Below are 21,183 nucleotides of genomic sequence, written 5' to 3'. Positions count from 1 at the left end.
ATAGAGTGGGGGATCCTGTTCTGTAAAACAGCTCTCTCAAAGGACAAGGGGCGAGTCCATGAAAGCTCTGGGGTGGGTGTTAGTGAGTCCCGTAACAAAGGGCTACCTGGGCCATAGCCGAAAAAACATAAATGCAGAAAAACTTTGTGGGATAAAGGAAAAAGTGTTGGGATGAGGTAGCTGGACAATGTGGCCACAGACATCCTGACTTTCAATACTGTTATTGCTTTTCATGGCATAAATTAGAACAAAAGGATTTATCTTGATTTGTACCATTTTTCCCATTTGAAAAGAGGGTAATTGGGGGCATCATATTTTCTTTATTTCTTACTATGGAATCGTAGCAAAATAGGAAGAAGTTTGTTTGCAGGATTTTGCCTTGATGCAGAAGTATAGGACGAATGAATTTCTACCTCATTCTCTTTCAGAGACAGCAGAGATCAGCATTGTCCCTATTGGAGCAAAGTTTATAGCATTTGACAACACTTATGAGCTGATGTATTAAAAGCGGCAATTTACTAGCTCAAGTTTCTTAAGCTAACAGAGAGAAAAGATTTGTGGTGTTAGATATCCCAGCCAACATCAAGGCTGTCGAATTGGTAATGTCCCCTGCGTGGTGATCAGATGTGTATCCCTGCCCTGAATACTTGACACCAGAACATGGGCTTCTATGGAAATTCTCTGCGGCATATTATCAAGCCCATTATTGCCACTTTAGCAGCAGTTTTCTGCCGCTAAAGCGGCGATAATTTTAAAGCTGTTTCTTGATAATATGCCCCTGTATGTGTAACTGGTAGTTTGACTTTTAATTTGGTCCATAGGAGCACACTAATTTTGCATTTGTGCAGAGGTTCTGGCCCGTCCTGGTAACACAAGTCTCGGACCTGTCCACTAACCCATAGTGCCACGCAAAGCATGCCCTTATAATGGGCATCAGACTACTATTCATGCTTTTGGTAAATAACGTAAAGCAGTGGTGGCAACGTACCAAAGTTTTGAGATAATTATTAATGGCGTTTTGCTCCTTTTATGTGCGCTGCAGAATGCAACACACATAGAAAGAGCATAAAACGAGGAGAAATAAAAGTATTTCTACTCAGTGCACCACTCTAACTCCTCATTTTCAAAGGCATTAGTTCTTGGCGCTGCTTCAGATTTACACATCCTTGTAAATCTGGGGCAGTGTCAAAAAGCAAAGGGTGTTGTGTGTGTACGCCCACAGCAATACCCACTGTACACCCTTTTGTCATAGAAAACTGCAACAAGCAGGCCCATATTTACAAAGCAGTGTTAAGCCATGCACAGAAGCTTAGCGCTGCCATGTAAAATATGAAGCAGGGCATTGAGCCACTGGAGCATTGTAAAAAATAATGCTCCAGTGGCGCTCTGCACTTGTAAATATGCCCCTGAGTGTGATATGAGTCTGAATACGTATTCAATTGGGATCCATTTTGGATGGCTCCTGGTTTAACACGGTATGATATGCAGAGTGATACAAATTTACCATAGAGTGGAAGTACATGGGATGGATCCCTGTGACAGGAGGAGGGAGACACAGCCACTGAGGATGAAGTAGGAAACTCCTTTTATAAATTCACTGGGGACCTTGCTACAAAAGGCTGTTGACGAGTTCTTACTGAATGCTGTCACTAGTTAGGTGGTAGGGTTGGGACTGCAGTTTCTATTGTTCAATGAGAGGAAGTTTCTAGGAAGCTTTGCCTTTTCTCTCTCCCTGATTACTCCTCCGGGAAGGTTGATGGCAGTCAGCTACAGAGATCTCACACTTCATTGTGTCCTTGTTTGGGGTACCCATACCTGGTGGTAGCATCATTGTTATCTAAAGAGAGAGGCATTGTAGAAAGGCTGTGTCTGAGGAGCAGCCAGGAAATGAACCAAAATCAGTTCTAAAACCTTAGATAGTAAACCCACATCCCTTGTCTAGAAAATGTGTCCAAAAGTGGGGTCCAAACCACCTAACTTGTTCCAGGTACATGTTCTTCATTCTTCATGATCAAGCAAGGGAGTGCTTTGCAGAACACTAAAACATATCATTTGTCGGCAGGTGTAATGTCTGTATGACAGCCAGTCTCCTAAACTTGTTGGAGAAGCTGAAGGTTACACTTGGAAGCCTGATCGGCCTGCTCTAAGAGCTAAGACGAATGTGTAGCCTTGTGGAAGGATATGCTGTGTTAGAGGAAAAGCTGCCAGTGTTCCTGCTGTGTTTGTTGCTAAAAGTTATCATAGTTAGCACTCAGGTTATTTACAGTTGTGGACAAGTCATTCACTACTTGCACCCTAGCATGCATTGGCCCATTTACCCATGGGGAAAACATAATACGTTTCTCAGCACTTTTGTAACGTAAAACTACCACACTCCTATCTCTTCATATCTTTTAAATGGAAGTCTTTTTTAATGTTTATTGAAGGGTTCTATCAACAGCAAAATTGACAAAAAATGCTGTACACTGCAACCATATTTGAGTACAATAAGCCAATATCTGTTTGAACAAACACCTTAAAGAGGTTTGTGAGAATGTGCTATGATGATTCATAATTGAGAAACAATACAATGAAATATGAAAAATGAAAGTTAGGGGCATATTTTTCAATCTTTCACACAACGCAACTCTTCAAGACACCTTGCTGTGCTGTACTGTGCTGTGTGTAGGGGGATGGGCAGAATTGCAGTTTTTTAACATTTTATGGAGCATTCCTGTCCTTTCCTAGCAGCAGCACACTTTTGGCCGCCTAGCGGAAATGCAGGCATCCTTGCGTCGTTTTACAAGGGTGCCAGGGTTGTAGGCAGGATTGTTTTTGTGCAAAAAGGAACACCTTCCTGTACAAAAACAATCCTGAGAGGCATTTTCCTCTTTTTATGTGTGCGCGGAATGCAGCACATGTAGAAAGAGGAAAAACATGGAGGAATAAAGATATTTCTCCTTGTTACGCCTCGCCTGGGGAGGCGTAGCATTTTGATGCATTTCCAGGTCTGCCACTAATTGTAAATTTGGGAATGCGCCAAAATCCATGGGTGAATGCGTGTAAACACCTACGTTCCACCCATGGATTACCTCGCTAGGGTAGAGTAACTCAAGGCAGCCATTTGCGCCACCTTGCGTTACTCCAGATTTATCAAGACATGCAGGGCCGTGCAAGGTGGCCTTGCATCGCTTGATAAATCTCACTTAGGTTAGGTTGATAAATCTCATTTGTGCCCCCTTGCTTGGTGCAAGAGTGATGTAAAAGCTTGATAAATCTAGTCCTTAATGTATTTACATGTTAATATTGGAATACCCCGCTGCATATCGAATAGAGAGATTTCGAGAGATGAACCATCATGGACCACTTGTTCAAGAAGATGATTTTTAAGAACCATCATGGAGGGAGGGAGACGAGAAAGCAATAATCAACTCTTAGTAAGTTCCTGTAGAAAGCAGCAAGAAAGCTAGGGTGTGAGATTAAGATGTTCAGTCTGTGTGAGGTGTGTGGGTGAGGCAAGCACATTCAGGTTTACATAGTAAAGATCATGAGAGTGCAGCAATCCAATAAGCATTTCAGTTGGAGTATTTGTGCTTTTTAGTCTAGAGCACAATGATTAAACACTTAAATAGTGCTTGGTTTTTAGTGGACAACCAAACCATTTGCATTCCCATTAAGAGGTGGCCACAAAACAGCCTGATAGCAATATCTCTCAACCCCCCCCCCAAAAAAAAAAACTAGAGTTATCGATACTGCAGCCAATGGTTATTACTGGGGAATGAAATAGCCAGTTGTGGGAATTATAATATGGAACCTGGGGCCTCATGTAGGTAAATACATTTTACCGGTTCTTAAATACCGAGCCGTACCGAATCGGTAAATTAGAATCGGTAAGTTATATGTAGGTAAAAATTCGGTAACAGTTACCGATTCGGTAACATTCGGTAATCACGAATCGGAATTCACCGAATCGGTAAATACCGAGGTGGTATTTACCGAATCGGAAAATACCGAGGTGGTATTTACCGAATCGGAAAATACCGAATCGGTATGTACGGATTCGGTAAATCAAATCACATGACTTGACGAAACAGCTAATCCAGTGCAACGACAGCCCACCCAACCAGGAAGTGCCCACACCCAGGCAGGTGTACATAATTAGCCGAAGTGGCCACACCCAGGCAGGTGTACATAATTAGCCGACCCTGGAGAGGCTTGGAGTGCAGAGGAGAGGCAGGGAGCCGTTGCATGTGCGAGCGGGTAAACGAACAGCATGTCCAGCCAGAGAACACAGAAAGACGGAGGGGAAAGGAGGAGGAAGCTGAAATTTAGCCCCAAGGAACTCCAGGTGCTGGTGGAGGAGGTGGTGAAGCAGCACCAGAAGCTGTTTGGAAGGCAATCCCTGCAAGTGCCTGAGGCTGAAAAGCGCAACATATGGCTGGCCATCCAGGCGCAGGTCAATGCTGTGGGAGTGACCCACAGGGACATTGAGGTCCTCAAAAAGCGCTGGTATGACCTGAGGATTGTAACCAAGAGGAAGATGGGCGACATCCAGAAGGAGGCCAGCCAGACCGGAGGTGGAACCAACCGGGCACCTGCCCTCACCGAACTGGAGGAGCTGGTGGCGGCCACAATCGAGCAGGAGAGCGTCGTGGGTCTTGGGGACGCCGACAGCTCTGCCAGAGCCGCAACACACCAAGGTAAGACGAAAGCACAGCAATGTAGCCCCCCCTACCCCTATCCCACATCCCCCATTGTGAAACGAGAATCACACTGCAGTCCACACGTGTCAGTGCAGACAGGCAATGCATTCCGGGAGATGTAGTCAGGGCAACACTAACCATGACGTAAATGTTACAGGGCAACAAGGCATGTCACGCACTCGAGGCACAAGGAGACAGAGGACATATAGGAATGTGAAATGATTTATTGTGACGCTTGCAATGCAGCCCTTCGGGGACACTGAGCCAATGTTGTATTTCTGTCCACAGATGTGACATCATGCAGGACAGGGCATGCTGCAGGAGAGACGGCACACCGGCCACAAATATCACCTCTAGCCAGCACAAGTTCAGACCAGGGAGCAGGCCCACTGGCAGCCGCACCACCAACACAGCCAGCCTCGCCGCACACAGAGCCAGCATCACCTCACCGAGAGCCAGCATCACCACCACCAGAGCCAGCATCGCCACTCATGTTCCATTCACCGGCCACATCTCCGCTTGCAGGTGTGAGAATGAGGAGGCGTCCAGCAGCCAGGCTACGAGCCTTAGACACCTCGTCAGACGACAGCATGGGCCCAGAAGACCGCACCGGGCCCCAGGAAGGGAGCCATGCCACTGTGCCCCACACCTCACAGGCAGCACAGACGGAAGCAAGAGGGCGCCGCAGGTCGCGTGTCCAGAGTCCACCAGCACTCACTGACGGCCATGGTGTCTTCTTGGGGCTCGAGGGCCAAATGTTGAAACAACAGCGCCTGCAATCAAAGGCAGTCATGTCAGTCCAGAGGCACATGCGGGTGATGAAGACAACATTAGTCAACATGGACAACAACATTAGCGGCATGGCTGCGGGCATTCGGGACATGTCCCAGTCAATCCAGCAGTTGTGCAGCAAATTAGATGCTGACATCGAAGCACGGCGCCGGGAACGCCAGAGAAGGGACACTACCAGCAGGGCACTCAACCGTCTGGCAACTGCGACTTCTCTACTGTGCCGGCGCTCTGTGACGATGCAGGAGGGCCTAACACAGTGCTGCAGCGACCTGTCTCGGGGGATGGTGCAGGTGACAAGTGCACTAGGGGTGCTATTGACTAGTCAGGCGTCGACAACTGCTGCAGGGGATGCTGCGGAGAGCATCGACACCAGCAGCAGCATCACACCCCCCGTCCCAGAAGCACGCAGGAGCAGCAGGCGGCTTGGGGTTGGCTCTAGTGAGGATGCACAGGCCGTGCAATCCACCACTGCAGCGCGTATGCGCAAACATTGATGTAGCCCTGCTTAGCCACTTCCCATTGGGTGACGTAACCCTGGACATACTCCTTGTATAGATGGAATATTGCCAGATTGGCCTGTTCATGTGTTCATGGCGTGGTGCCACATTAAAACTACGTCAGGACTTCTCACAACTCGCTGTGTCCCCTTACTTACTCAGAAATAGTTGCATGTGATCTCTGCCCGTCTCTCTCTCCCATCGATTGCAGTTGGCACTCTAGCTGCGTTGCCCTCTGGCTGGCCTGACTCATCCTCGTTGTCCTCAAAATATGTTAGTTCCACATCTGTACCTTTTTTCGTGGCAAGGTTGTGCAGCATTGCACAAGTGGCAATAATCTTGCAGCAGGTGATGGGTTTGTACTGGCGTGCGCCTCCGCTCTTGTGCAGGCAGCGGAACCTGCTCTTCAGTAGTCCAAACGTGCGCTCCACCACATTGCGTGTTGTTTTGTGTGCCACGTTGTATCGTCTCTCACTCTGGGTTGCTGGGTGTAGGTAGGGAGTGAGGATGAATGACCGGCATGCATATGCACTGTCGCCTGGATGAGTAAAAGGGAACCATCAGTAACATGCCTCTATACACTATGATTTGCAGGTTTCAAGGGGCGTCACTGTTACTTACCTAGCAGGTATCCCTCTCCGAATTCTCCGGCACTCAGTCGTGTGTAGATCCCACTATTCTGGAAGATGTAAGAGTCGTGGGTGCTCCCAGGAAACTTTGCAACAATATCTGTGATGATGTTCCCTGCATCACAGATCACCTGCACATTGATGGAGTGGGTGGACTTCCTGTTCCTGTAGATGTGCTCTGTATCAGCTGGTGGACAGATTGGGATGTGTGTACCATCAATACAGCCGATGACATGGGGGAACTGTGCCATGTGATAAAAGTCAGTTTTTGTTTTCTGCAGTGCAGCCTGTGTGTTTGGGAAGCTTATGTAGTGGTGCATTCTCTGCATCATGGCATCCAGGAACTTCCTGAAGAAACGTGACAGGCAACTCTGGGATACCCCACCCACCGCAGCTATCACCACCTGATAACTGCCGGATGCCAACAGATGTAGGCTGCAGAGCACCTGCACATGTGGGGGTATGGCGTGCGCCCTTCTTATTGGATGGTCCAGGAGTGGGTGTAGGTCCCTGATTAAGTCCATGATGGTTTCGGGGTCTAGCCTGTACCTCTCATGTATCTCTGCATCAGTCAGCTGGAATAGTGTGATGCGCTGTCTGTAGATTTGTTCCTCCCGTCGCCACACCCTCAGTCCTGCTGCCTGTAGACCTAGGCGCCTTGCAATGACGTACATAGCGGCCATGTTGTCCACGATGTTGCATTTTGGGATTGCTTATATGCACTGTTGATGGTTACCACCGGCTTTCAATCCGTGTTAATTACCGACTCTTATTTACCGATTTTCTTGGATTTCTTAATTACCGAGTGTTCCTACATGTCATTTTAATTTTTACCACTTCATATTTACCACTTCATATTTACCGATTCGTTAAGTATGTATTCGGTAAATATGAATCGGTATTTTAGAGTTCGGTAAATATGATTCGGTATTTACCGCCTCATATTTACCGAAAAGTGGTTTTTGGACTCCTACATCTCACTTGTCTGAATACCGGTCGGTAACGGCATATTTACCGAAAATCGGCCGTTACCGACCGGTATTTGGCTACCTACATGAGGCCCTTAGTGTTTCTGTGCCGATTACAGCATGTTTTCATCCATTTTGTGCAAAATTTATACCCAGAGCCATTATGTTCCCAGACTTCGTCTAATCCTGATGTTGGGGAGATTTCAGTTAACAGCACTATTCAGATTCAATAAGCATTTCTAATTAGACCAGCGGTGTCTGTAGTATGTGATAAGGGATTTCTTATCAATGGTCCTTGTTAGGAAGATTAGTGCTTTGCCAAGTGGCAAGTAAAAGTTGAAAGAAAGACCTACTAGTAGGTTGTATTAGGAGTCTAGTTTGCTCATGACCACTTCTGAGATTAGTCTTTAGCTCTGTGAAGGGAATTGAGGTGGTGGGATTTGATTAATTTGTATCTGGCAATAGAGGCCATGATGTGTCTGAAGAATTCCATGGATAAGTTGGAGATGACGTGGAAATTAAGGCTTTGTGTTGATGATATTGGTATAACAATGTTAGGAGGAAAACTATGAGGTAGGTAATGATGTTGGTGCCAGACAGTGGGTAAATCAATTATTTCATTCTTCTGTGAATTCAGCACAAGGCAACAACTCTCTATTCAGTAACTGAAAGCTTTAAGGTAGTCTAGAACTTTCAACAGAAGTTGTGGGTGAATGTAGGTATGAACAGTTGAGAATAAGCATAGTGATGATACAACAATGGTGAGTATGACGTAATGTCTCCTGTAGAAGTAGTGGATAAGGAAAGAGGCAGTTTCCCAGACTGAGAGCTATTGGACACCAACAAGTAGAGCAGTGGGTTCAGAGTAAGATGAGCAACATGACATGGAAATGATCAATCAAAGTGCTAGAAAGAGAGCCAGTCAAGAGCTTAAGATAGATAGCTTTAGGAAAAAACACAGTGGACGGGTCAAGCAGTACAAGGAAAGGTAAAAAGTGGCTATGATTGATATAGCTGATGCAATTGCAACTCTAAGAAAACAGAGGGCACCTGACACTGGATAATTTGGTGCAGAACAGTGGAACAAGAACTAAATCAGAGAAAGACGTCTACCCCTTCTAATTAATATGTGCTAATCAGCCACATATTCTTCATCAACTTTAAAATAAATGCAACAATAATTAATATAGAGTCCACTGGGTATGCAGAGAATTTCACATCACCTATTAAATTAGTATTTCATTAAGTGTATTATACCACTTGTTAGATATTGGGTTAGTGGTTAACTGGGGTATGAACCCTAGACAGGCAAAAACCACAATCCTACTAACGGTAGGAGGCAGGTATCCCTAAATTAACCTGTGCTCACTCTCTGGTAGCTTGGCATAGAGCAGTCAGGCTTAACTTTAAAGGCATTGTGTAAAGAATTTGTACAACACACAGTAAAACAGCGATAGCACCACACAAAATGATTCCATGCCAGGTTAGAAGAACTGAGCTTAATTTAATAAATAAATTAAGACCAAAACAACAAAATCAAAAAACTTGAGTTCTAAATTTTTTTTAAATAAACTATCAAATTGCGGTCAAAAAAGGAAGTGTCAACCGGGGACATCTGGTCACCCCGGAATAAGTCAAAAGACCAACCACGATGAAGCACATCCCAGCTACAGGGACCCAGTTAGGCCCACTGAACCTAACTACCTTAAATCCTGGTGGCTGAGCATTTGCATAAATCCGCATTGAAGATGCATTGCACAGCAGAAGCAATGAGTTGGGTTTAAGATAATAGAGGTCCTGATGCATCAGCATCAAGGATCCTGTTGATGGGGCTTGCGATGGGAAGACATGTCAGGGATGCGAGGCACAGCTGAGACAATGCTTTGGTTCCAGTGAGTGGTGAAGCTGCGATACAGTGGTTCAGCATCATAGTCGAAGCTGCCGTCCACAAGGGATGCAGGGAGCTTGCGCCTTGAAAACAATTCCATAGTAGCAGTTCTGCAGGCAATACATCGATCCCAACATTCAAATCCAATCCATGCAAAAGCAGTGATGTGTTGGTTCTGCTAGAAGATGCAGCGCTCAGCTGAGGACATGCACCTTAGACCCACTTACAAGGGTACAGAACAGGGGTGGCACCACTTGGCATTTAAGACTCACAGATGATAGAGTCTAAGTGCAGAAGCAGGTTGATTAGCAGTCTTTTACATCCCTGAGACTTCAGATCAGAAGGCCAGCCAGTTAACCCTTGGAGAGTTATTCAAGTCCAGTCCCCTCACTCAAGCAAGAGGGCAGCATGCAGCAGGTCAGCACAGCAAGGCAGGACTCCAGCAATACAGCAGTCTAGTCTTCCTTGCAGAGTCTTCATAGGTCAAGAGGTGTACTGAAGTGTTGGTGTCTAAGGTCCTGTACTTATACCCAATTGGGCCTTTGACATGGAGAAGACTTCAGAGACATGTTTTTGAAGTGCACAGAGGTCCTGCCCCTCCTCTCCTGAATCAGGATGCACTACAAAGGGATATGCAGCCCTTTGTGTATGGACAGGACACAACATATTCAGGGGTCAGTGAGGCTGGGTCCATCTCCTCTCTCTCATCCAGCCAGGATGGCCCATCAAGCCACACCTACGTTTCCATTGTATGTGGCTGTTTAGGAAGACTACACAAAGTCCAACAGTCACCCACCCCAGACATGTGATCAGAGAAAGGCAGCAGGCACCAAATGGCAACCTTCTAAAAGTTACACAGAACAGAATAAATGGCTGTAAATATTCAAACTTCCTCTTTCAAAACTGAAACAAGTAACTTTTTTTCTTGTCCTGTGTAGTTGTTTCACAAATTACTCAATAATATTTTAAGTACATATTATGAAGTTTCGTATGCCGTGAAAAGTGACACTTCTCTACTTTTTCATTGATCCAATATATCACGTGTTCCTCAGGACAAAACATTCCAATCCTAATACCAAACATAGTAAAACATACACATAAACATTACAATAATCAATAACTGTGAATTAGGGCAAAGAACACAATGAACTACCACCGATATCACGTGTCCCTCAGAACAAAACATTCTACTCCTAATACAAACATAGTAAAACATGCACGTAACCGATAACTGTGAATTAGTGCAAACAAAACAATGACCAACCATTGTTTCCTATTTCCAAAAGTCTTTGTCATGATAGTTGACTGCCAGTTATGTCTTTTGCTCCCACGTCAGCTCTGTCATGGCATCTTGTATGGGCCTGTTCTGTACTATAAGGAACCTTCACCCACTTCTGTCAACCCAGGCATTACATACAGTGATTTTGGTGACAATACTCCCACCCATCTACTATGTGAATGCCACTTTTCTTGGCCTTCCTACTCTGCTCCTCATAAACTACAGGTGGTCATGAACAATGCTGCAAGGATCATTTTCAAAATTCTTTTTTGGACTCATGCTACCCTTTGGCTGTACCATTTACATAGGTTATCAGTGCTTCAATGAGTGCAGTTTAACACACTTTGCACTGTGCTCAAGTCATGTCATAATCGCGCTCCTAAATTCTTTAATGAAACACTTTCTCACTGTACTGCTACCTGTAATTTGAGATTCTTTGACCTACACCTGCTGGTTCTTCCTCACTTCAAGAAAGTGAGAACAGGGGGCAGGTTTTTCACCTACTTAGCTCCCAAACTTTGGATTTCTCTCCCCATGTACCCCAAACTGGAATCTAACTATCCAAGAGTTAGATAGCTACTGAATGGCTGTCTATTCACCCAGTCATTTGTGTAGTTATGTTGTTTCAGGTCATTCCCTCTAAGCACCAATACAAGAAATTGGTGAACATTCTCCATATAAAACTCCATAACATAACATCCCATAACATAACATTTGAGTAGTGTGAAAGAGCATGACCACTCCTAGCGCCCGTACCCAAACCTGAAAATAACTCCTCATCAATCACACACTCCCACTCATACATCACTCAATCCAATACACTCAATAAAATATATCTCTAAACATCCTCTAGGTCCAACAGTTTCAAAACATTGTTTCACATGTATGGTATATGTAGGCTTAATCATGCCCGGTTCCTCTATATTAAGTCTCTATATATGTATAATATTCCATAAACACAAACAATAAGCTTATTTTTGTACCTATCTTTTCTTCATTGTGACTAATAATCACTGTTACATCTTATGTCTGATGCTTAGTGTTTGTTAGACCTCCTGTCTTGTGCTGATGTGTGTTTCTCTGTGACACAGAAAACCAGCCATACACCTTCCTCAGGGCACAGCATGAACATTCATCGTGTTAAAAGATGGGGGGGGGTCTTGGAGAAGAAGATGGCGCTCCTACAAGATAAAAGGAACATAGGACCAATGTAGAAAGATTTCATAAGAAGAAGGGCTCAACATGGTAGATACAATAAACAATTTTGCTAATGAAAACAACATTTAGGATATGTGTGCTCTAAAGAATTACCACCACACGTGTACCAAGGAAACCTTCATCATAATCGTACAATTAAATGATACATATGTAAACCACCACCAGTATCTTCCTTATACAACCAAAAGGTACTCATCTTCATTAAAACATTTTTCCATGACAAAGACTAAGTAACCATGCAGAGACCCGAAAATCATGCACATAATTGTTCTTTAAATATACAGAGATTACCGCTTCAAGTGTGAAGCTGATGACTGGATCTCAAATCCCTTGTCAAAATGCATCCAATCTTTAAAATAGGATAAAGGTAGTCAGGCCACGAATAACACCAACACTGGACCCAAGCAAATCACCCTGACTCGTGGAAAATTTATAACAGGTAAGAACACCTTTGTACTGGAGTCAAGATATCCGCAATGAGTTGCCAGGAAAGGTAAAGCATTGCCACACCTAGTTAGAGTTCAACATCAAACTGCAGAACCTACATTCTCAGATATAGGCACAGTGACTCAGTAGAAAGATCTATGAAGAAAGAAATAGAGCTGAGGATCCGTATACAAAATATCTTGGGTGTCCCTTTGAAATTCCACCGACCCGAATCCATGTTCCATTGATTCCCATTATTCATAAAATTGCTGGTCGGGTATATTGGAAGCTGCCAAGAGTGGGTGACAAGTGAAATATAGCCTCGAGTACAGGACCCCATAACACAGGACCCCTACACAAGGGAGGATTAGAAACAGTCATGGATGTAATCCGCCGGGGCAGACACTATCCAATGACACTGAAAATACTGAAGACCCCAACTACCCCTTCTACGTAAAATACACATCATGACCCCCAAAGTACTAAAAACATGCCAATACAATCTTTCCACGCACTTACCAAAAACAGTAGTTAAGACGAGAAACTCTCTTCCCTAGTTTTCTCACGGTCCATAAAAAGGAACAAACATCAGGAACATCTTATGGATTTTGGGGGCCCTGGGCCAATCCTATTTTGGGGGCCAACAGCTTTGAATTTATGATCCAATTTCACCCATTTCATGCCATTTCTGGCCACGTCACTGACAGTGCTCACATTTACTATTTAAGATTTAAGAATAGTGACGTGTTTATGACACTGTAACACAGCAGTAACTCACTAAACTTAGTGCAAATAATCTCTGTGCCTCCCCCGCCCATCTCTCCTATATGAAGTCCTGTTTTGAAGAAATATTTTTGATGGATGTTGCATGAAACAGAAACTTTTTTCTGCAAAATGTAATAAAAACAGTATTTTAAACCATCTGTTTAAAATGTATTCAAGGTCATCAGGGATAGACTCTCTGCAGAACAGAGCTGACCCTATCAGGGTCCCATGAAAGGCTGGGGCCCCTGGCCAGAGCCTACTTTGTCCATGCCTTAAAACTTCTCTGACAAACATCCATATCAACCGGATATATATATACTCTCGGCAACACCGGGTGATTCTGATTGCTGTTGGAAGAGTGGTGCATACTAACATGTTTGTTTACAGATCATTTGGTGGACATATTGTAACAGAGTCAATACAACAAACCCTTCTCTCAGAGGATTGGTGCAACAAATTCAAATACGGGTCAAAACATTCCATGGAGGGGTCAACAATTAAATGAATTAATACTTTCTTAACACAAAAAATGTGTTTTCCTTTAACAGAGGCTCTGATAGAATAGAAAAAAAAATCCTAATGCATCTCCAAGTGAGGGATCTTAAAAATGCGACGGCCATTTAAATGAATTCTGCCGGGAATCAAGCATCAATAGGTGACCCCTGCATGGGTTCAGCTGATGTACTTGCCCATGTGAGATAATGCTATTTCTGTTAAATAGAGAGCACAGGACCCAGATTAGAGTTCCTTTGTTAAATTGTACACACTGCGAAATTAAGGTTGAAAACAAGCATTGTAAAATTTTGAAGAAAGAAGTAAATTGGGAGATAGGGGTTGTATAGCTTGACATAGTTGACGGGTTAGTGGTAGGGATTTATGGCAGAGGCAGGGCCCCCTCTGAAATAAATATTGAGCTTAGGGATTGATTTGCGAGAGTGGTAACATAGCAAGGACAAGAAACGTAGGACTTGTGAGGAGATGACAAAATATTTAACAGAAGGAGGACTGGAAGTGTCAGGGAGTGGACATGAGTGGCTTGCATTTTGGAGTACAGGGATTACTTCATTTTGAGGTGTAAAATAGTAGATGTATGTATTAGCAGCTTTGTTAGAGGTGCGGGGGAGTCAGAGAACTCACTGCATGACAGGGTTGGTGCAAGTGAGGTGCTAATTGTGTAAATCTAAAAAAGAGATCAAATCTTGGAATTGATCTGACTTAGCTGTTTTCAGGGTTACATTAATGTAATGTAATGAATGTTTGTACATTATCAGATGTTCAGTGGCATTTTTATTGTCTCATAGTCAGAGGTACAAGTACAGTTTATTTCTCATAGCATGCGTTTTGGGAAACATCTAGGGGCATATTATCTACAAACAGCGACGATTATCGCTAAGCACGTTTAGCGCGGTTTTTCTTATTGCCGGCCATCGCTGGATTTATCGCTGAGATAGCGCGTTATTATCAAGGCTTATCTCCAAGGCGATAATAAATCCAGCGATAGCTGGGAAATGCAGAAATATTGCATGAAATCCAGCGATAAAATCTCAGTGAAAGGTAAATCATTGATAATACGACATGGTGCACTTAGCCTGACAATCCACCTCTCATAAGATATTATAGCCAAGTGAGGAATTTTGCAGACGTTAGATTCCAGCGTTAATGGAGGCTTAGCGCAATTTTAATTGTCGCTACGCGGGTCCTGGTCATCGTTGTAAATATTGCGAAGCTGCGTTAGCGATGTGTTCCCATGAAGGTATGTGAGGAACGCCTACTTTGCATCTCATTAGCGATGCGATGCAAGGCGTTAGTAAAACGGGTGCTAGAACAAGAAAACACGCCCTAAAGCCTATTAGCGTGTCTTTGATAATATTGCGATAAAATTATTGCTGCTTTTTGGATGAAAACAGCCGCTAAAGTGGCGATAATGGGCTTAATAACATGCCAATAATAATAACACTGAAGCAACCTGGGTCTCGGGCTGAGCAAAGTTTGTACACTAAATGGCCAAGGTATACCCCATTCTCAATGTGACGACTCTATAAGAGAGCAACTCCTTGAACAGGACCCATCAATCACTTAAGGTGGTTAGTTTTTATTAATATCACAAAAAGGACACTGTTCCTGAAAAGTAGGGTGCAAAAAGTCACCCATACAATAAGGTGCAAACAGTCACCATATGTTAAGAAGAGGAATCAGAAAAAAGAGAAAAGAGGAAGGAAAAAGAAAAAGAAAGAGAGAAATACCTAGGTGAAGGGACCCTCAGATGAAAGGGAAAACCATAATGTGTCCTCTGTTGCCCTCACACACCCCAAAGGGTGTCATGCTTCATCACCGGGCAGTTGCTCCTCGTAGGGCCGGCGCTGCAATTCCCTACGGGTCCCCCGAAGGGTCTCTTTGTCGGAGATCTTTTATAGGACTGCCGGATGGTGCATGTGGGTGTGTGGGGTGGGGGGTCCAATGAGGGTGAAAACAAAAGTGCGTGCAAGTGTCAAGAGAAAATTCGTGAAGGGTAAACCTGCAGCGATTGTCTGAATTGTGTACCCTAAGCAGACTCAACTGCTAAATAAAATCTAGCCCCAAAGGCATACTATGCCCGGGTGTAGAAAGACATAGGTCAACATGTTTCGCGCCTGCGTCGCCATAAGGGTCGTTGGCGCTTCGTCAGGACCAGAACTTTAAAATGTAATGTGCATTTGAGAACGGTTTGCAAGGCTGATTGTTTTTGTCGTGGTTTCTAGCAATGGATGTGGTGGGCTTTGACGACCAGGAGCTCCGGGAAGCACAGCAGGAGTACCTGGACTTTCTCGATGATGATCAAGACCAGGGCGTGTATCATGGCAAGGTCCGGGATATGATCAGCGAGAACCAGCACCGGCTGATTGTCAACCTGAACGACCTGCGGCGCAAGAGCGAGGCCAGAGCCAACCGATTATTAAATGATTCGTTTGGAGAAGTGATTGCTTTTCAAAAAGCACTGAAAGATATGGTTAGCTCAATTGATGCAACTTATTCCAAGCAGTTTGAGGAGTTCAATGTTGGATTTGAAGGGAGCTTTGGAACAAAGCACGTTTCCCCTCGTACGCTTGGTGCTCAGTTTCTTGGTAACCTGCTCTGTGTAGAAGGCATTGTAACAAAATGCTCATTGGTGAGGCCTAAAGTAATGCGAAGTGTACATTACTGCCCTGCCACAAAGAAAACACTTGAGCGCAAGTATACAGACCTCACCAGTTTGGACCCATTTCCATCAAGTGCTGTGTACCCTACAAAGGATGAGGAAAATAATCCCTTGGAAACAGAGTATGGACTTTGTACCTACAAAGATCATCAGACACTGACCATCCAGGAAATGCCGGAGAAGGCTCCTGCTGGACAGCTTCCCCGATCTATTGATATTATTGCAGATGATGATTTGGTTTGACAGCTGCAAACCTGGTGATAGAGTGCAGATTGTAGGAATCTACCGCTGCCTTCCTTCCAAGCAGGGAGGCTTTACTTCTGGCACCTTCAGGACCATCATGCTGGCTAATAACGTCAAACAGATGAGCAAAGAAATGGCTCCCACATTTTCAGCTGATGATGTGGCAAAGATCAAGAAATTCTGCAGAACTCATTCGAAAGATATATTCGAGCACTTGAGCAAATCGTTGGCACCGAGTATTCATGGACATGAGTATATTAAAAAAGCTATTTTGTGCATGCTGCTTGGGGGCAATGAGAAGATTCTTGAAAACGGGACACGCATAAGAGGAGACATCAATGTTTTATTGATAGGTGATCCTTCCGTTGCAAAGTCTCAGCTTCTTCGATATGTGCTGCATACAGCTCCAAGAGCTATACCTACCACTGGTAGGGGATCATCTGGAGTAGGATTGACGGCTGCTGTTACTACTGACCAGGAAACTGGGGAAAGAAGATTGGAAGCTGGCGCTATGGTGTTAGCTGACAGAGGGGTTGTCTGCATTGATGAGTTTGACAAAATGTCTGACATGGACCGAACGGCTATTCATGAAGTAATGGAACAAGGGCGTGTCACTATAGCGAAAGCAGGAATCCAGGCAAGGTTGAATGCCCGCTGCAGTGTATTAGCTGCTGCCAACCCTGTGTATGGAAGGGTACTGATCAGGAGCGGTTACATCATGCAGCTGTAGCCAGATTTCGGGTGATACAGGTTACTGCCCGCCCTGATCTATTTTGAGGGTATTTTAATTGGTTTTCACGTGCACATTACATTTTAAAGTTCTGGTCCTGACGAAGCGCCAACGACCCTTATGGCGACGCAGGCGCGAAACATGTTGACCTATGTCTTTCTACACCCGGGCATAGTATGCCTTTGGGGCTAGATTTTATTTAGCAGTTGAGTCTGCTTAGGGTACACAATTCAGACAATCGCTGCAGGTTTACCCTTCACGAATTTTCTCTTGACACTTGCACGCACTTTTGTTTTCACCCTCATTGGACCCCCCACCCCACACACCCACATGCACCATCCGGCAGTCCTATAAAAGATCTCCGACAAAGAGACCCTTCGGGGGACCCGTAGGGAATTGCAGCGCCGGCCCTACGAGGAGCAACTGCCCGATGATGAAGCATGACACCCTTTGGGGTGTGTGAGGGCAACAGAGGACACATTATGGTTTTCCCTTTCATCTGAGGGTCCCTTCACCTAGGTATTTCTCTCTTTCTTTTTCTTTTTCCTTCCTCTTTTCTCTTTTTTCTGATTCCTCTTCTTAACATATGGTGACTGTTTGCACCTTATTGTATGGGTGACTTTTTGCACCCTACTTTTCAGGAACAGTGTCCTTTTTGTGATATTAATGCAGATATTAGGAGCGTGGACACTGGACCTTTTATAAGCTCCCGGTCCCCCCCTCTTTTGTATAGCAAGGTTAGTTTTTATTATCATTTGGGTCTGTGTACTTCAACCTGCTAGACCAGTTCATAAAGCAGCGATCTGGTCACTAGCATAGAAGAAGCAACAAAGGAGGATTGTCACCTGATCTCTCACGGGTATTGTCTGGGATGAAAATTTTACCCATAGATCAAAGCGGGAGATCCTAAAGTCAGCAGTATAAAATTATAATGGTGTGAGTTAAAAATGGCTAAGGGTGCTCAAAAGTTTTTTATTGATAGAGGACCCCTGTCAAGATTAAAAAGCAAAATGGCAATATGGCATAAATAAGTTTGACATTATGCTATTGTCCATAGCAAGATCGGTCAACATGTTTCTGCCCGTAATAGATCAAAGGTATCAGGGCTTTCGTCAGGACCTATGATACTGCTGTGGTTCAATGTGAGAAAACGTGAAAACAAAGAATCCAAAAAGTAGGGGTGTGTGAATAAACTATTCCTACCGCACCAGTCAGGTCAGAAGCAATCAAAACCGGATACCTGTGGAAAAAATGAGAAAGAAACAATAGCCCAGTGTATACAAATATACTCAGCCAAAGGTCATTAATCCTAGATGACCTAGAAACACGCATATACTAATGCTGTATGGCATTCAGTGTAGTAAATTGAATTGCACTTACCCATGTCAAGTGGGTACTGCCCTCACCTCAACCTGGTCTCAACTCAGGGAAAGGGGCCCCGCTCTAAACCAGAAGAACAGTAGGAGAAAGAGAAAACAGGTTGCAACTGGTTATACCTGAAAAAACTCTCCTCTTGGAAGCATGGCTTAAAAACATGAGAAAAGCACCCATGTATTACAGTGAATGGCAAATATGGTCAATAAAAACATCATAAATCAAATGGTAGTCAAGAGAGGTGGAAAATTTGTAAAAGACCGGACAAAAGTACCATGTATGCAAAGAACGGTTAGGTGTTCGCTACCGTACTGGCTCTATGGTAAATCTAGACCAATAATAGGGCAACATAGAGGCATAATGCAAGCATCAAAGACAAGCCTCAAAGACAGGTCCCTAGGTCATTAAAGGTCTTTTCAGTCAGGCCAAATGGACCAAAACAACGAGTAATCACCGGTGGAAGGGAACCCAAGATAGTCTCTAAACCCTCCCATCGGTAACGTATGCTTAGAAAAGTAAATCGCAGATTAAATCAAAAATGCCTGGCACGTTCGAAGTTATAAGTAGAGGAAAGAGCTGAGAGAAAAACTCACCTATCCGTCTGTACCCCGGAGCGGTCTTTGAATTAAGACCGGAGGTGTCGGCGGAAGGGTCGACAAACACTATTTATCCATATTGGGACCAAAGTCGATACAGGTGAGACGGGCCGGAATAGGTGTCCAAAGAGATGCCCGTCATGGAAAATTCCGAAACCGCGCATGTGCAGTAGATTGAACGCTAACTCGCATTCCCTCGCTCGCACTGCGCGTGTGCAGCATCCAGCCACCGCTCAAGACAGTACTCTAACCTCTATACTTGCCACTTGCACTCATATACGGTATAAAAGAGCTATCCTACGATGGAATCAATGTGAGTAGCTATCAATACAGTCTGTGGATCGCTCGGGAGTGTATTATAGGAGCTGCAAAACACCATACCGTTCTATAAGTGTCTAGACGGAAAAAGCCAATTTGGGGCAGTATCATGTATTTTAAAAGCCCAAGGCAAATATAAATGATGGCTGGAAACAGTGCTTAACAAAAAAACAGTAATCGTCTCCAAGATATTGTATCATCACGGGAGACAGAACTCCATTTACAGTGCCCATCCCTTAGTACGTTATGGTATCACCTGTCTAGTAAACAAACAGGTCCATTTTATACGTAACCCAAGAAGGCTGCACAGGCATAATCTTACAGCAACAGCCAAGGAATATCATCGTTCAGACCCTCAGTATCAGAATGTAATCTGTGCACCCATCTCAGTTCTCTGAGTAGTAGGAACTTCTGGATATCAGTTATGTGAGATGGAATGTGTGGTTGTTCTAGAATGACCCACTGCAGCTCATTCTCTTTGTGACCCACTGATATAAAGTGATTGGTGAGCTTGGTCGCACTTTTCTTGCACCGGATGGTGCTCTTGTGTTCCGATATTCTCACTTTAATCTTACGTGATATGCCCCCTTGTGTTGCAGGTGGAAGGAAGCAGGACGGAACGTGTGTAGAGATTAAATTGATCCTTAAGTTATTTAGTGTGGCATATACAGCACTCAACCAAAAAGCTGCTATGCAACTTACAACTTTCAGGAACAGTCATCTCATTCTACCAAATATCAAATGCAGCTCTCATCCATGATAATTCAGATTTCATTGATTGTAGCATGTGTTGTCAACCCTTCCTGGTCAATCACAACAAAAGCCAAATAGAATGACAATTAGGAGTCGCGTGATACCCTATTTCTTCATGTCTAATGTGTATCAGCATGTACAGTCCCTCCAGTAATTCAAAGGCACAAGAAAAAAGATGCAGCCACCACTCGTCTTCCTCAAAGATCCTAGAGCACTATGACCTTGCCCTCTTAATTTTCGCTCGCCAATGTACATAATATAATGTTAAGCTCAGTCCTATACCCTCACTATGAAAATGTACTGTTTTATATCACAAATATATGTTGCTGTACTGGGTATGGGATGAATTACCCCCTAAGGTTCATTAAAAGGATATTGCAAGTCACCCAAGACTTAGGTGACCATATAAAGGGGGGAGACCAAAGTGACTTGAAATATCATTGTAGCATACAACAGTGTGTATTTTATTTTTTTTAGGTTACAAAATCACACCATCACCCTTCTGAAAACTGCTTAAACCTAGGGGTGCATATTTATGAGTCTCTTGTGCCACAGGTGTGTCACTTTTCATGATGCTCCGGCGGCACAGAGTGAAGACCTATATATATGAGGTCACGCAAATCCACTTTGCATGGCTTTCCATAGCCTCATAGATATAGTGTAAGACAACGCAGCGCAAGTTGCTGTTTTATTTTTTGCTGCATCAGGGAAGCATTCCATGGGCGTTGGGGTGAGTGTTCCCATGTACCATCCATTAATTTGCATGCATTCCCTGATTTGCAAGGATCTTTAAATGTGGCAATACGTACAACTTTACACCTCCCAGGGTGGGCATAACAAGGAGAAATAT

At 44.1% G+C, this 21,183-nt stretch overlaps 1 protein-coding gene across 1 annotated transcript; it reads left to right on the top strand.

Annotated features, from left to right (window-relative positions):
• Positions 1–15,839: 15,839 nt before the first annotated feature.
• On the top strand, positions 15,840–17,292 carry LOC146822713 (maternal DNA replication licensing factor mcm3-like). Its single transcript, XM_085606280.1, is given in 2 exon segments — positions 15,840–16,559; positions 16,561–17,292. Coding segments are annotated over 2 exon segments (1,407 nt in total). The 5' UTR covers positions 15,840–15,884.
• The last annotated feature ends 3,891 nt before the right edge of the window (positions 17,293–21,183 follow it).

Source organism: Triturus cristatus, chromosome 5_2 (genome assembly GCF_964204655.1).
Source record: "Triturus cristatus chromosome 5_2, aTriCri1.1, whole genome shotgun sequence".
NCBI lineage: Eukaryota > Metazoa > Chordata > Amphibia > Caudata > Salamandridae > Triturus > Triturus cristatus.
Note: the sequence above shows the minus strand (reverse complement) of the source record. Positions and strands in the feature narration are given on the sequence as shown.